The sequence below is a fragment of the Lissotriton vulgaris genome, chromosome 2_1 (genome assembly GCF_964263255.1).
Source record: "Lissotriton vulgaris chromosome 2_1, aLisVul1.2, whole genome shotgun sequence".
NCBI classification, from domain to species: domain Eukaryota; kingdom Metazoa; phylum Chordata; class Amphibia; order Caudata; family Salamandridae; genus Lissotriton; species Lissotriton vulgaris.
Genome location: NC_141687.1, coordinates 1,690,968,534 through 1,690,985,000, shown reverse-complemented (window position 1 = coordinate 1,690,985,000; position 16,467 = coordinate 1,690,968,534). Strand labels below are relative to the sequence as shown.

The 16,467-nt window shown below is 44.7% G+C and overlaps 1 protein-coding gene across 1 annotated transcript in view; it reads right to left on the bottom strand.

The window, feature by feature from the left end:
- The window catches only part of LOC147733109 (uromodulin-like), a 92,564-nt gene that overhangs the window by 6,497 nt on the left and 69,600 nt on the right, over positions 1-16,467 (bottom strand). Inside the window, exons 6-8 of the mRNA XM_086955810.1 lie at positions 11,474-11,631; positions 9,227-9,469; positions 7,677-7,836 (exon numbers count right to left, since the gene is read on the bottom strand). Coding sequence (XP_086811936.1) covers positions 7,677-7,836; positions 9,227-9,469; positions 11,474-11,631 — 561 coding nt within the window. The remainder of the gene's footprint in view (positions 1-7,676; positions 7,837-9,226; positions 9,470-11,473; positions 11,632-16,467) is intronic.

Below are 16,467 nucleotides of genomic sequence, written 5' to 3'. Positions count from 1 at the left end.
ATGATTCTATCCTATTAGATCATTGTCCACATCCGTGTACCTTTCCTTATGCTCCTTAAGAGTCAGATGAGGACTCTCCTACAGACCAGGACAAAGCTAGAGAAACTCGCTCGGTGTTATCTGCTGAACGTGCGTCTCAGATTAGATCTGCTACGCGTAAAGCCGTTCGCAGTACTGCCACTGCTTCTGAACTTTTAGATTGGCAGGAAAGGGAGCAAATATATTTTCCCGATACATTTGCAGCAGAGGTTATCGAACGGTTTAGAAAATATTTGTTAGAAATAGAGCCAGATGATTTAGCAGCTGATTGTAAAAAACGACCTGAAGGTCTTTTTGTCTTCTCTCAGGTGGCTGACACGATCAGAGGCTTGGTTAAACTGCGTGTTGAAGCAGCCCGTTTGCGAGAGGAGAAAAAGGCAGCAGACACAGCTGCACAAACATCCCGAATCAGCATGGCATGAACTTCTACTCCTGAAACAGATAAGAATGTTGTAATTAATGGGAAGCCGTGCTTTTATATGTTCCTCCTAAAGGAACTGGTACAAATGATGATAAGACTTCTGTAGGATATTTTATTTATAATTGGTTTTACACTCCTTGGAATAGAGCAGATGTTATGGCCCTTAAAAATGCATTGCCTGATCCGCGAAATATCCAGCAGCCTTTTATGAGGAAGTTGAGGGTGCCATTAGCTCTTGTACTAAGACTTTGCCTGATATTGATTTGTTTTTTGGACTAATATTACCGCCTGATATGTGGAGAACGGTGCGTAAAGTTGATGATCATGTGACATTTGGAGCATTGTTGAAAGATTTAGAGCAGTTAGATAAAGATAGAGAACCTGCACAGAAACCGTGTCAGTTCATTTTAAATCTTCCGGCAGCTATATTAGTTAAGTTAAAAATGATTATTCCCCCTAAAAAGATAGATTAGACAGTGTTAGCGTCTTGCAAGCAAAAGGTAGATGAATCAGTTTCTGACTTCTTCACACGCTTTGAAGAAGCATTCCACGATTTTAGTGGCCAGTCATTGACAGATGACACGGGTAGATATCTGTTTGTCGATAAATATGTCCCAAAGCTTTTGCCAGGAATAGCTAGTCGCTTGAAGACCAGTGAGGGTTCATGGACTACCTCTTCTCCGGTTTCTCTCTTAACCATGGCTCAGTATTATGAGCGACAAGAATTAGAAGCTAAAAGGAATGAGGATAAAAAGTCTAAAGAGTTGAAAACAAAGGTTATGTTAGCTCAAGCTTATGGCCCACCTTCTAGAGGTAATGGTAGAGGCGGACGTGGACCTTATGGTTTTTCTTTTCCTTCTTATACTCGTTCGAATTTGTCTGTTGATCAGTGTGCGTACTGCAAGAAATTTTGACATTGGCTTCATGATTGTCCAGTACTGCGTGCTCAGCAGTGTCCACGTGGTCGGGGACGAATGAGAAATCGCTCAGGATATTCAGGGCCTAGAGGATGCACAAATGATCGCGCTAGTTATGATGCAAATACAAGTGGGCAGGATGGGTTTCACACTTTTGATAGAAGGAACCAATATCAAATGTCCGACTATGTGCTGTCTGATTTACAAGATTCTGCTTATGCATAGGATTGCCAGAGAATGGGGTAAGGAATCCGTTGAAGTTCCAGTAGATCAGAGGGGTCCCTATGGTACTGCACATGTTTTGGGTTCCACTGATCAGTTTCTGGTTGATACAGGAGGTACTCGTAGCACCTTGTCTAAACATCTGGTTCCCAGGGCTCACCTGTCTGGCTTAACCATTACAACGATAGGTTTCGATGGAACACCTTCCCTTAGCCCATTGTCACAACCACTTGCATTCCATGTTGATAAGTTTACTGCTCCATGTCCGTTTTTGCTTTCTCCGAACACACCAGACAATATTGTGGGTCTTGATATGCTTATTTCAGGGCTACGATACGATGTTCTCCGGAAGGAGTATGGGTTATTTTGATTGACAACTACCCTGTGATTGAGAGATACTTTATTGTTAAAGAGGACATTGCATTAGCTTCACCCCCTAGTACTTTGTGGGCTACTTCAGAAACCGATGTAGGGCAAATGGTTATTCTGCCAGTGCATATTAGTGTCAAGGAGGGTGCTTCTTTGCCAAGACTGCCTCAGTATAAAATTTCCAAAGAAGGAGAAGCAGCACTTACACACAGTGTTCATGATTTGATTAAAGTGGGGGTTGTGGAAGAAGTTCCTTATTATGTGTGCAATAGTCCGATTCTTCCCATTTTGAAAAAAGATACTGACACCCGGATTTATAGATTCATCATTGATTTAAGAGAAGTCAACAAGATTGAAGTACTGCAGTACCCTGTGGTTTCTGACATAACGACATTACTTATCCTGGTCCCTCCGACTGCAACTACATTTTCTGTAATCGATTTGAAGAATGCTTTCTTCTTGATTCCTATTCATCCTGATAGCTGATATTTGTTTGGTTTCACTCTGAATAATCAATCATACAGATTTTGTAGAGTTCCTCAAGGGTACACTCAGAGTCCGAGTATTTACAGTCAAGCCTTAAAACGACAACTCGATTCCTTTACTTTGTCTGATGGAGTGGCTCTCATACAATATGTCGATGATATCTTGTTGGCAGCTGATACGCCTGAGCAGTGTGAAAAATGTACTTTGTCTTTAGTTTCTTTTCTTGCTACACACCATCATAAAGTATCACGAAAGAAATTGCAATATTGTAGACCGAAGGTAACCTACTTAGGTCACCTTCTGTCTAAGGAGGGCCGTGCATTGACACCAGATCGCATTCAAGCAATTTTAGACACCCCAGTACCTTCCACACAGAATAATGTCTGTGCATTCAATGGTTTGACTTTGTTTTGTAGACAATGGATATTGGGCTTTTCACACATTGTTAAACCCCTGCTGGCGCTTTTGACTAAAAACACTCCGATCCCCCTTCCATGGACAGATGAATGTCAAAATTATTTTCGTCAGTTAAGACAAGCTCTTTGCTCTGCACCAGTATTAGGCACACCAGATTATATGAAGGTTTTTACACTCTATGTACATGAGAAAGATGGATGTGCATTGTCAGTTTTAGTACAGACACACAGGGACAAGCAGCATCCTTGCGCATACTTTTCTTCAGTACTTGATCCTGTTGCTCGTGCATTGCCTGGGTGCTTCCATTCAGTTGCAGAGACAGCTGTGTCTATATGTCAGAGTGAAGGGATAGTTTTGTCACACAAACTGTTGGTGCTAGTACCTCATGTAGTAGATGCCCCTTTAAATCAGACTAAGACACAACACTTAACTAGTGCTCGTCTGACAGAATAAGAATTGACACTGTTAGCACCTCATATTACCTTGAAGAGGTGTGTGACACTGAACCCAGCCACTTTGTTGCCATATCCTGCGACTCAGTCTCAGTCAAAGGAGCCTAACGATTGTATATTCCTTACTGGGGAAAAGACAAAGGGTCGCATCGATTTGCAAGATACGCCCCTTCCATATGTAGATGGGGAACTGTGGGTTGATGGGTCCTGTTTGAAGTTACCAGATGGCACGACTTCAGCTGCTTATGCAATCACCACGCTTGAGACAGTAGTGGAAACAGCTTGCATACCTCAGAAGTCGACTCAAGCAGCTGAACTAATAGCTTTGACACAAGCGTGTGAACTTAGAACTGATTTGTGTTGGAACATTTACATGGATAGCCGCTATGCTTTTGGAGGGGTTCATGATTTTGGCCTACTCTGGAAGGAAAGAGGATTTCTTACATCCCACGGGAAGCATATGATGCACAGAGAATTAGTACATAATCTCTTGACTGCACTTACATACCCAAAGAGAGTTGCTATTATGAAGAGTAGCGCACACAAGAAAATCATTGACAAAATAGGACAAGGCAATGCCTTTGCAGAACGTGTAGCTCGTGAGACTGTGATGCAGCGAAGCACTACATCCATGTATGTAGTGAAATCACAAGCTGAGCGTTGGCATGATGCTAGAGAGGAAGTATTGTATATACAGAGATCTGCCTCTGTGGAAGAACTTGAGCAACGGTCTAAAGAAGGAATGTTAGACGATGAGGGCTGTTGGCGTAACAAAGAAATGAATAAGTGGATATTGCCTGCAGCCTATTAACAACCTATGGTTCAAATGGCACATGGGCTGGCACATGTTGGAGCTCTAGCAATAACTAAATTGCTTACACAAGTTTGGGAGCATCCTGAAATTGCCAGCGCAACTAAAAGAGTAGTACAGTCTTGTTTGATCTGTTGGCAGTATAATCCTGGAAAAGGGACACTAACTCCTGCAGGAGGGTTTGCTACACCAACCTCACCTTTTGAAGTTTTGCAGATGGATTACATCCAACTCGAACGCTGCAATAATCTGAAATATGTCCTAGTGGTGGTATGTGCATTCAGCAAATGGATAGAGGCATACCCTACAAAGGATAATACTGCTCTCACCACAGCAGAGGTGCTTCTAAAGGAGTTTTTCCCTAGATATGGTGTTTGTAAGCTTTTGTGAAGTGACAACGGACCTTATTTTATTGGGCAAGTTGTTGAGCATGTCCTGAAAGTATTAGGGATCAAACAGAAATTCCATACAGTCTTCCACCCACAATCAGCAGGATTAGTGGAGAGGTACAATGCTACTTTGAAATTGAAGTTGGTGAAAATACTGGCTTCCATGTCTTTGAAGTGGTCAGATGCACTACCCTTGGCACTGTTGTCCATAATATCTGTGCCACATTCATGATCTGGTCTCACCCCGTACGAAGTGGTCTTTGGGAGACCATAGAATATTTGGGGAGTTCCTAAGCCACGCCCCATACATGATGTTCCTTGTGTTTTGATGAATGATTATTTGGTACAGTTTGATCTCTATTCATCATCAGGTTCGAGAAGCGCTTCCTGACAGATCAAAAGGTGAGGCCCACGAACTCCATCCTGGCGAATATGTGATGGTCAAGGTCTTCAAGAGATCGAACCGCCTGGGACCGAGGTGGCGAGGTCCGTAGCAAGTACTCCTTGCTACAAGGACAGCAGTTTGTGTGGCGAACAAGAAGAACTGGGTCCATAGTACACACTGTAAGCGTGTGCCACCTGCCTTGGTGGGACCTGCTGTGTTGACCGACCATCTAGAGATTCTGGAGACGGAGAAAGGTCAAGCTATCTCACCTAACGAATTTGCGGTAGACTTCCTGGACCACACGATTTCTGGAGCATCGCGATACCACTTGAGACTGAGGAAAGAATCTACAGTGTTGAAAAAGACTGGTTGAGCTACTGCCCTGGGTTAGTGAAACGGAGAGCCAATGTGGCAAGGGGGCCGGGATCACCCCTGCGTTAGTGTAGTGACACCCGTCTTGGCCCGTGGTGAAGAAATCAGCGGCTGACCAAGGGATAAGAGCTCCAACGATTGTTTTCAACGAATTTCAGAAAGATCAATTATCACTGTTGCTGAAATGAATAACAAAAGAATAACTTGTGCTGCAGGGTTTATTGTTGCTCTGGTGGTTATGGCGATACTCACCTGGTTTGTTGATAAAGTGGCTCCTGCTCAACAGCTTCTTGTTGCTACTACTCCAGCTTCAGAGGAACATCACTATTTTACACTTCCCTACCATGAGCAGAAACATCGGCAATCCTACTTAAATAACACATTCATCAAGATGTTGCATTATACACACAATGCTACGAATGCTACCAACTGTTGGGTGTGTGGAATGATACCTGCACACCAAAAGAAAGGAGGAACACCTTTTATTCCTCTACCGTTTTCCCATAATGGTTCTTGTCAAGCTTGGTATGCTCTCTTGTTTGCTTTCGGAAAGCCTTCAGTAGGAGGAATTATCTTTTGTCTGAATAAAGTATGCTATCAAGATGAAGATAGTTATCCTCAAGCTAAAGGGACTAAATGGGAATGGGAAGAATACCAACCGGACAATATTTTGACAGCATATGTCTTCACGAATATGCGGACTATCAAAGACAATGGACCTTTTGTAATTTCTGTGACCAGAGCTAAATCAGAACTGTGTATAAGTAGTGTTGGGAGAATTCCAGTAGGACGGAGTGAATGTATTTTGACATTGACTATTGAAGGTGCTAATAACAGCAGTTTTACATCTTCACATAATACTTATTTTGTATGTGGTAATAAAGGATACTATCAATTACCTGTTGGGTGGTCCGGGGGTATGTTACATGTCATTTTTGTTACCACCTGTGTTCTTGGCCCCTCCATCATATCACCTGAATATAAAGTTGTATAATGACATTTCCAAGAATAGATATATTCGAACAATAAGTGTAGATGAAGTTGACCAGACAGATACCACTTTGCAACAATATGTCTATTTCAATTTGGGTTTGATCTTCTTTGTGGGTGCTGCATTGAATAGCAGAAAGATAAGGCGATTAACTCGTGTTATGGAAGCTGTTATCAATCAAACAACTATGCCACTTGGGAACATTACAGAGGAACTACAAATTTTGAGGATTGTAGCTCTCCAAAATAGGATGGTGTTAGACGTGATTTTGGCTGATCGAGGTGGTGCATGTCGCATCATCGGTAGTAGTTGTTGTGTGTTTATACCGGATCACTCACCATCAGTATATGATGCAATCTCAAAACTGCATAAGATTGCTGCAGAATTTCACACAGAGACTGGTACATGGACATTTTCAAACTGGATATCGGCACTCTTTGCTACTTGGGGCTGGAAGCTACTGACTATTCTATGTATACTACTGGTGATACTATTTACATGCTGTACTTGTATACAATGTGGTCCTATGCTTTGCTCCATGTGCATCACTGCTTGTACACCTGCCAAAAGAAATATTGCAGATATAAAAGCACAGCATATGTTAAATAAAGAGATAGCTGAGATGATGAGCATCAATGTACAGGATGCATATCTAAATTACCCCAGATAATCGAATGTCTTCAGCTAATGCTGGAAGGGTCGTCTGTTGTAATTTAGCAGCGATTAGGTTAAGCATTAGCAGAAGACATCTTGTATTTAGAGACTATCTTGTCCATTTTGCGGAATCCATTTTGTATTTCTGGTAGCCATTTTGTTTGCCATGTGCTCGTCATGTGCTCTGTCCTACCTCCCTGTTAACTGCTCTTGAAATCTGCCTAGAGACGAGATATATTTAGCCTCTTCTGCTTCGCACATGCTCAGTTGAGCTTACAGCTGTCCTCAACTTGTATCTGTCATGATGTGTCCACCAGAATTAACTAACTGTTAGCACCTCCCACTTGTTACTTGTACACTTTCTGTATGACCTTATATATACTTACAACCAGCATTGTGTACTTGTACCGCCTTCATTTGAGCCCCTGTGTGGGTATAAAAGGACCAAGCTCCTTCCATTCAGTGTGCTACTTCATGCATTACCGAAGGGTGCTGTGTGAATGTAGTTCCACCCCATGAGGTTTAATAATCTCTGTCTTTTCTATTCCAGTTTCTTTGCCAACTTCTTCCTATTGGTCTGAGGACTCTGCGCAGAGAAGGGAGAACCCCTACCACTGGTAGGCCTTGCTGAGGCTCACCACCACAGGTGGGCGACGTGTGTGATGCTTAAGAGCTGTAACAGGTCCTATGTCTCTTCACATATGTACTCCGACCCATGTCCCCCCACCCCGCCCGCACCCAAAGTACTTACCGCCGCACAGTTCCCGCCTGCTTTCACACACATCCTCATGTTACAGAAGACATACACCGAGGAATACCGATCAAAGGCAAATGCTTTAGCGCTGAAAAAGACACTCATAGTTTTTCCATTCATCAGTATCTGTGTGGTCAGCCCCTGATCTGCAGAACAGCTGAAAAGAAATTAGTGCAATTAAATGAGTAACACGTCAAGGCCACTGGCACATTAACAAGTCACAGGCACAGAGCCCTGATCAGCCAAGACTCACAGGTTCTTCATCTTGGACAAAACACCAGGAAATTGCTGTTTCCCCAGACTCACCTCTTGAGACACAGCTCCTGGAACAAAGTACTATGATGCTGCAGACACCCTAGGATCAATTCCAGCGGCCTCAGGATCAACTCCAGAGGCCCCAATCTCTGCAACCCGGACAAAAAACCTGAGTCTCTAGATATCCCAGGCTTAGGACCTGAGACAGAACTCTGTGTGGCTCCAGAGGCCCAAGGCACAGCAGCAGGAGCCATTTGCTCTGTGCCTGAGACAAAGCACAGTGAGACTCTATAGCAACCAGGCTCGGCCTCAAAGACCCCAGGCTCATCTCCAGAGATCCCAGTTTCAGCTCCTTGGACACACCACAGGATGTTCTAGAGGCCCCAGGATCCTCTCTTCCAATGACTCAACGCCCAGAAAACTTGAAGCTGATCCATCCCAACACAGTCTCCACTTCGAGCACCAAGACTTAAACATGTTAGAGGCTTCTCACTCAGGCTTAATTTCTTAAAACGTCAGAGCCAAATGTTCTGCTTTCGTGACACTGTGTAGTTGGTTCTGCCTCTGGGACTTATAGCCCACAACATGAATAGCTCCCACAAGCTCTACTCCCTTGAGCATCTAGATTCACCAGCAATGCTCCTGGAACCAGCACCCTGTAACTCCCCAGGGCCACAGGCACTGCTCCTAGAAATAAGACACTGAGACTTCGGAGCCAGAAGCTCCGCTCCTGGAACTAAGACCAATGATACTTTAAAGCCAAAGGCTCCGCTCCTGGAACTAAGACAAATGAGACTTTAGAGCCACAGGCTCCACTCCTGGAACTAAGACTAATGAGACTTTAGAGCCACCGCCTCCGCTCCTGGAACTAAGACTAATGAGACTTCAGATCCACAGGCTTTGCTCCTGAGACTTAGAGCCACTGACTCTGTTGAGCTTCTGGCTCTGCTCCTGCAATGCATCTTTATAAACCTACCTGGTTCTGGGACTTGGATCTCTCAACAGACCAGAGCCGACAGGGCTCTGACAAACGATATCTGTGCTCTGATCCTATCACCCATACTATTTTCCTGGGCGGCACAAGCTCCTCATGTTCAGGCATGAACCGCTCACACCCTTAAACTCTCTGCTCATAATTAAGTAGAGCCTTCTGGAGACATTCACCTCTTTAACCCCCACTGCCTGATATTCTAAAATGTGTCTTTAAACATTCCGTTACCTGCCCCTCAGTTGCTCCCACCCCGTCTCTCTACCCTCGATGAGCACGCCTCCCTCTCCTGTGATGGTCTTACCCTCCTGTGATCAGATTCACCCTGGTTTGGCTGTTGGTGTCGTTTACTGGGGTGGCGTAGCAGCTGTCAGCTCTTAGAGCAAATGTTCCATCATCAATAGATCCTGCTAAAATGGCAAAATAAAAGGTTGTTCCCACGGCAATTTGCTGCACAGCTGTTATGGGATTAGTGTATGATGAATCCCAGAAGGCCGCCATGGTTACGGTGATCACACCAGGTCCTCCTAGTGACAGTGTAAGTGTACTGCAAAACAAAGGAGAGGCAAGAAGACAGATGTAATTACTGCATAGAAGATGAGAACCTACAGACCTCTCACCCAACGGGTTGAACATAAATAAGACACCTCACACAGCCGTATAGGAAATCTGGTGATGCTGTAAATGGTTGTAGAGTTTCTCCCAGTTTGAAAACCATCCAGACCCTCCCATCCGCCCTGGTTATGCACTGAGACAACTGGTGGGCATGTGCTGGGATAGACTTTTTCTGCCTATGCTGGCAGAACCTGGGCCCCCTGGGCACGGCGATATCCTGGGAAATCTTGTCGGCCTCTAGCTTGATCAGTGGTTTCTCCTGCAAAAAGTAGTATTCACAAGCCCTCATCTATGTCCTGAGACAACTCATTGACCTCTCGATGGAGATGGGACTGTCTCACTGTGAAGATAATGGGTGGTCTCAGCGATGAACTGGGGACATGTTTCTCCTTGCGAACATAACATCAGATACTCCAGCAATGTCCTGAGATAACTCCTACACCTGTGGATGCTTGGGTGCATAAGAAGGGCTCTGCCAGCAAGGATAACATTGCCGACCCCTCCTGCTATGGCCTGAGAGAACTGGTAGTTGTGGTGGGGGAGATGGGGTCTGCTTGTAAAGAAAACATTCAGATGCTCTGAGAATGTTCTGCGATTACAGATAGGCTGAGTGTACTAGAAATTACCTCCTCGTCAGACCTTCCCGTCACAGTCATTACCATATGAGCAATAGCTCCTCCCCAGAACTTCCAAGCAAAATTCCTTAGCCCATCCCTACCTCCAGGCCACTCCCACATCCTGTGGTATATAACCTTTGAACCAGGAAGCACATCCTATACCTCCAAGCACAAGAAGCCGAATAGGGAGGGAGAGATGAGAACCCTGAATATGACAGGGAGGTCTACAACTCGGAGTAATGAATATTACCGGTAAGTAACCGGTCATTCTGTTTGGCCGGAGGATAGGAAGAGGTCTGCTTCTAGTCACCCTACCTTAAAGTGGCAGTCAACAGTTGGTCATCCCTAAAGTAGTCGCTCAAATGCACCATCAATAGAGAGTCAGACATACTACATTGACGCCTCAGCTTAGAACAGTGCTTTGGCGTGAACATTACGCGCTGTGAAAAAACAACCACTGTCAGGACAGTATTATTAACCGTGCCGTGATTAGGACACTTTAATATTTCAAATCAGCATTAGAGTAACTTTAAAAGCGAGGATCCCAGCTAAAATGGCTACATGACCAGAAACAGAAAGCCATGTGCTGAGTGCATAAAGAGTCAGATTTGCTCAATTGGCCAGTGCATTCTCAGGTGTCCCAACCTGCCACTCAATGGGACTGCATCCTCACTAAACACTCCACCAATTTACCCATTACATGAGGCAGTCACCATCAGACTTCATGGGTGAATCTAGGCACCAACATCAGCCCGCAGAAAGTAGGGTCTCAGTGTACCCCATTAAGTCCCAAGTGAGTTGCATTTTTTACATCCTTGAGTGGCCGCTAACAAAGGTCTTGCTTTACAGAGGTCAGGCCCTTTTGGAAAAGTAATAGCAAGAATCGGAGTAATACAAACCCTAGAGGACTATATATTTTGAACCAATATCATAGAACCTACTGCAGCTAACTTTAAAATAATTTGATTACACAGTGAGTATGAGGGAAAATATGACATACATATGCTAAATTCACAAAGTTCCTCAATTTTACGTTACTGGAAATATTAAAAAATTCTCTACATTTTGCTTTATGTGACTTTTCATAATTTTCACACATTCGAGATTATTCCGCTGAGAGGCATATTTCGCTCCTGCATAGGTCATGCCTGACTTTTTTAATGCAAAATATACTGTATCCTAAACAAGTCACACAAGATAATTGAAAACCATGTTTCTTACCAAGAGTGTGACATTGGCATCAAATTTCATAACATTTTGAAGAAAAAAGGATGTTTCACACTCCTATTTTCCTCCCACTAACGTTTATGTGTATTTACCTTAATGTGACATTAAACGCTGGGACAAGGGAGGCCAGGATGTTCCGCGGGTATGAGCAGGAGAAGTTATATCTCAGATTAGGCACATAAACAACTCCATTTATGATCGCAGCTGGAATTTCGAGGAAGTTGTTGTACATCGTGTAGGTGGTATTTATCTGAAACAGATGGGGGTCAATGTCATTAACTCATGTAAATGGGGTGCATTATGTACTCAACAAATCATACATTTCATACAGTGGTGGGGGTGAGGAGGTTTACAAAATCATTTTCTCACTCTGACTGACTCTTCACCAGTTTATTAGTCTATGTTCACGGTAATTAAACAAGCATTTGAAAAATAAAAGTGACCTGTTTTATGCGATCCATTTTCTGTGTTCATTCAGTACCGATGTGTAAACAAAACACAAGCATTCCATACGATCAGTTGTCTTTTCCTAAATGTACCTTTCAAAGTTCAGCTGTCAGGGTATTGCCCTATTGTTGACTAAAATGTAATCGATTAACATGTAGGGGCCAATTCACAAAACTAATCTGAGATAAAATCCTGAATTTACTACTTTTGGTATTCACAGAAGGTATTTAGTAGTAGTAAAGTTAGGACTCCTAACTTTACTACTACTAAACTGAGATAAAATCCCAAACTTACAACTTTTTGTATTCACAGAAGGCATTTAGTAGTAGTATAGTTAGGACTCCTAACTTTACTACTACTAAATGCCTTCTGTGAATACCAAAAGTAGTAAGTTTAGGATTTTATCTCAGATTAGTTCTGTGAATCGGCCCAGTAGAGATTAATTTCTCAATTATTTTATTAAATAACTAGTCAACCCATATTCTACATTTGGCAAAAGTATATTTTTGTGTCATACTCAACCAAACTGTCATATTAAAAAATTTAGGTATTGATTGTAACTGAACATTTCTATTTCATGGTTCCATGACGGTGGACCACTTGAATATTGTTGCTTCATTGCCATGCATGACAGATTTAATGACGTGGGATGACTTTATACTTGTCGCAAGAAACTTGAACAAGCATTGGCAAAGTCAACATATCTTTCTTGCATTGGAAATTTTGCCAGTAATGTGGATATGGAGTAACACTACTGGGAAGATTATTCCATGCCAGCCACGTACACAGACAAACACCTGTAATAGTGAATCCACTACAAGTCACAGACACTGAACCCCAATGCTAATGGTCGGCCCCCAAATGCAACTATCACTAGGCCGGTCTGGCAGCTTAAGGGACTGCTATTAAAACAAACGCTTAGTCCATTTGAACGCTCCCTCATTCAGCATGTAAGGTTCAATAAACCACCTTGTTGGACTTGGCCCTTAAGGCAGGTTCACCCCTAATCTTTTTGCTTTTAGTCTGTGATATGCGTGGATGATTTTCTGGTCTGTGCGCACTTTTTCTCTGTGTCCCAGAGTAAAGTGCGTGCATGTAGTTAGGCTGGCCTGCTCTCCCATAGGAATGCATGGGGAATGTCTGTGTCCCTAGTAGTTCCTGTTGTGTGGGGAGTGCATGCTCGAATTTGGTATGTGCGTGTTCGTGGGAATGAATGCTTCGCAATGATGTATGTTGCGTGAGTGTGTCATGAATAGAAATGCCATTTCTAGGACTTGGCATATTACTGTAAAATATGTCTGCAGTGTGATTGGCTGGAGCTGGCTGGTGAGCCTGGCTCCAGGAAGGCTGGATGGGTCTGCCCGGTGGTGAGTGCAGATTAGCATGCTTGATGGCTTGGGAGGAGTGCCCCTGGTTCCTGATGGGCCTGGACTTTCCCCAGACAATGCTGGCTCCACCCCCTGTAGTGCGACTGATGGCCCTAGCCCTGCCAGTGAATAGAGAGGGTGGTTGGGGTAAACAGAGTACTTCAAAACCAGCTGCGACTGGTTTTCTCCCACCCTGCACCCTGAGACAAAGGGGTTTTTCTGTATAAGAAGGGGCTGTGTCCCCATACAATTTGTCCTGTCTTTTGGTTTTCTTCCAGGATCTTGCCAGAGGGGGCTGCTGCTGCTGCAGGGGCCAAGAGGACCGCCACTTGGCTGTCTCCCTGCCTGGAGACCCAGTGTGCTGGCTCTGGCCCTGCCTTGCCCCTCTGCCTGCCTCCAAACCCTGCTGGAGCTTTCCTGTGACTGGAGGCGCCCTGATCTTGATTTATAGCGCTAGGCGCGCTTTCCTTGTGCCCCAGCGCTCAATAGCGCTTTGCTTATCTTCTTAGCGCTGAGCGCGCTTCTTCTTCAGCCCCTGAGCGCTTGGGAGCACTTTATTGACCTGGCCGGTGCCCACCCGGCATCGGAGCCGATTTGCCGATTTTCGGCGTAGCGAGTGCCACCTCGCTTTATCTTTTAATTTAAGGCCGGTGCCACCCGGCGTTGCCCCGTGGTTATTTTATTTGATTATGAGCCGGTGCCCACCCGGCATTGCCAAGGAATCACCGCCGCAGCCCAGGAGGACCGAAAGCTGTTGCCGGGCCGCTGCCTTCCGCGACCCGGAAGTCCCGCCTCCTGACCCCCAGGGCCGCGCTGCCATTGGCGGCCCCGGCGGAAGTCAAGCAGACGGACGTCGTGACGAGGCCAGGCGGGAGACCAAGGAAGCCTGCTCCCGCGTCCTCGGAGGCTCCCGAGTGAGGAGAGGAGCCCCGCGCTGCTACCAGGAGACCCAGTGAGTGCAGCGGGGCCGAGGGAGAGCGAGGGAAGGGAGGAGGGCGTCGGGGCATATTGTCGGTGCCCGCCCCTCCCCTTCCGTGTGCAGACCGGGCCTTAGAGCGGCCCAAGTGAGGAGAGCCGCCCGATGCTCTTGGGGGCATTTGTGTGGTTCTCGAGTCCCCCGTGAGGGACTCCAATGTGGCCGCAGTGTGGATTTAGGAGCCCCGAGGCTCCTGGGGCCAATTTGTTTATTTAGAGCCCGAGAGGCTCCGTGCCCTAACTGTATCTTTGAGCCCGAGAGGCTCCACCCGCCCGCATTGATCTTCGAGCCCCGAGAGGCTCTGGGGGCATTTTCATTGATTTAGAGCGCTGAGCTCTATTTGCACATTTGCTTTGTGAGCCCCTGAGAGGCTCCTTGCCCACTTTGTTCTTGAGCCCTCCTGGCTCCAACGTTGCTCAGTCCTATTTACAACTGTCCAGCACTTAGTGGACAGTTGCCACGTTTAGGCTTTGTGTTCTGTGCTGCCTGCGCAGACCCCCCCTGACACTGAGACTCAGGGCATTCCGCCCCTTTCGAGGCCAGTTGGCCTGAGGGACATTTGTGAGTGTCGTGCCATGTGCACCCCGCGCATTGTAATTTCTTGCTATGTAATTCTTGCGCATGTGTTCTAATCTGCACCTCTGTGTTTATTGCCTCATAAAATTGTTTTCTAAAAGTGACCTGATTAGGTATTTCATGTTTATCCCCTTTTGCTAAGAGTGACCTGCATAGAGGATTGTTGATGTCCCATTTTATGTTTAGGTTTCCTTCCCTTTGCTAAGAGTGAATTGCTTAGGTGTTAGTATTCCTTCCTTAGGTCCTGATGATAAGGTCCTAGTTACCTGCGTGATTACCTACAGTGTTTTAGGGTTGCATAGGAGGTCTTTACTCTGTTCCAGTTATTACTGGATGTGTGTTGCATTTATAATTTTGGTGCTACTCATTCTATGTTTACGACATAAGTGTATACCTACCAGTATTATTTTCTAACAAGTGCCTACCCCTGACAGTGGTCCACGTGGCCCTGTCCTGTACATAATTCCCCTTGTAAATTCTGCCGTGCCCCTGGCACATTGTAAAGTTTGCGTGTGTTATCTAATGTATTTTGTTTATTATAATACAAAGGCTATTTTTTATATATAACCTTGTGTGGAGTTTTCCTTTGTGGTGGGCCTTGGGTGTTGTTGCTGGGGTGCGTGCGCAAATACTTAACTCATACCGCCTCCAAGTTTAGCCTAGACTGCTCGTGCCACGTTACCTAGAGGGTGAGTGGGGGTTACCTTGGTGTGTGACTCCCTTGCCCTGACTTTAGAAATGGCGATCCCTGACTGACCTCGACGCGAGTCTTGGCCGGCCAGGGTCCCGTTTCTAACACACCTACACTGCTTTGTGAAACAAACTTCCAAGCAATGAAATTTTTAAAATCTATAGTTAATGCATGCTCAACTACTAATGCATTAGTGAAATGTATGTTTTACTTGTCAACTCCACTTTTCAAAGTAGGTCATTTGCAATAAGTCATTATTAGTAAAGCCAACCCTAACAATGTGTTCTGTTTTGAATCCTGAGTTTGTGCTGCTTTAGACCAAACACTCTTAAAAAATGCCTACTAAAATAGATATGTGAATCCTACACCTAGTCACCTTTGTCTCATGTAACATTTCCTAAACACTGATTTACACATGTTTGATTCATTGTCCGCGTGTGTGTGTGTGATGTAAAGTGCTCTGACACACTACACTGGTATGAGAGGCGCTATAAACAAATGAAATACATATGAGAGAAGGGCTATGGAGAGATGAGCAGCACTGTTGACGAGGGAAGGTAAGAAAACTGAGGTACAAATCCGAACTTAGATCCTACAATCACGCCATAAAAAATGCAAAAAAATCCTAATATGCCCTCCGAAATAATGAGAATTGCATCTCTGCTAAAGAACTGTACAGAATAGTCAGAGAACTTAGTAAACCAGCCAGCATGTCCCAAACCTTACCTCCTTCAGTTGATGCATGCAAAAGAATAATTGACTTATTTTCGGATAAGATAAAGAAAATCTACTCCACCTTCAATACTCCCACAAAAGCTGATATAAGGAACAGGGACCTCTCGATTCTCCATCCAGATGCCACATCAAATACGTGTAATTTCACCCCCTTCAAGAAAATGAGGTCCTAAAAGCCATGGGTATAGTAATATCTGGATCCCTGTTAGACCCTTGCCCTCACTTCATTTTTGCTCAGATTGCCTCCATTCGGTGTCCATACATCACCCAACTCTTTAACAACTCCCTCAAAAC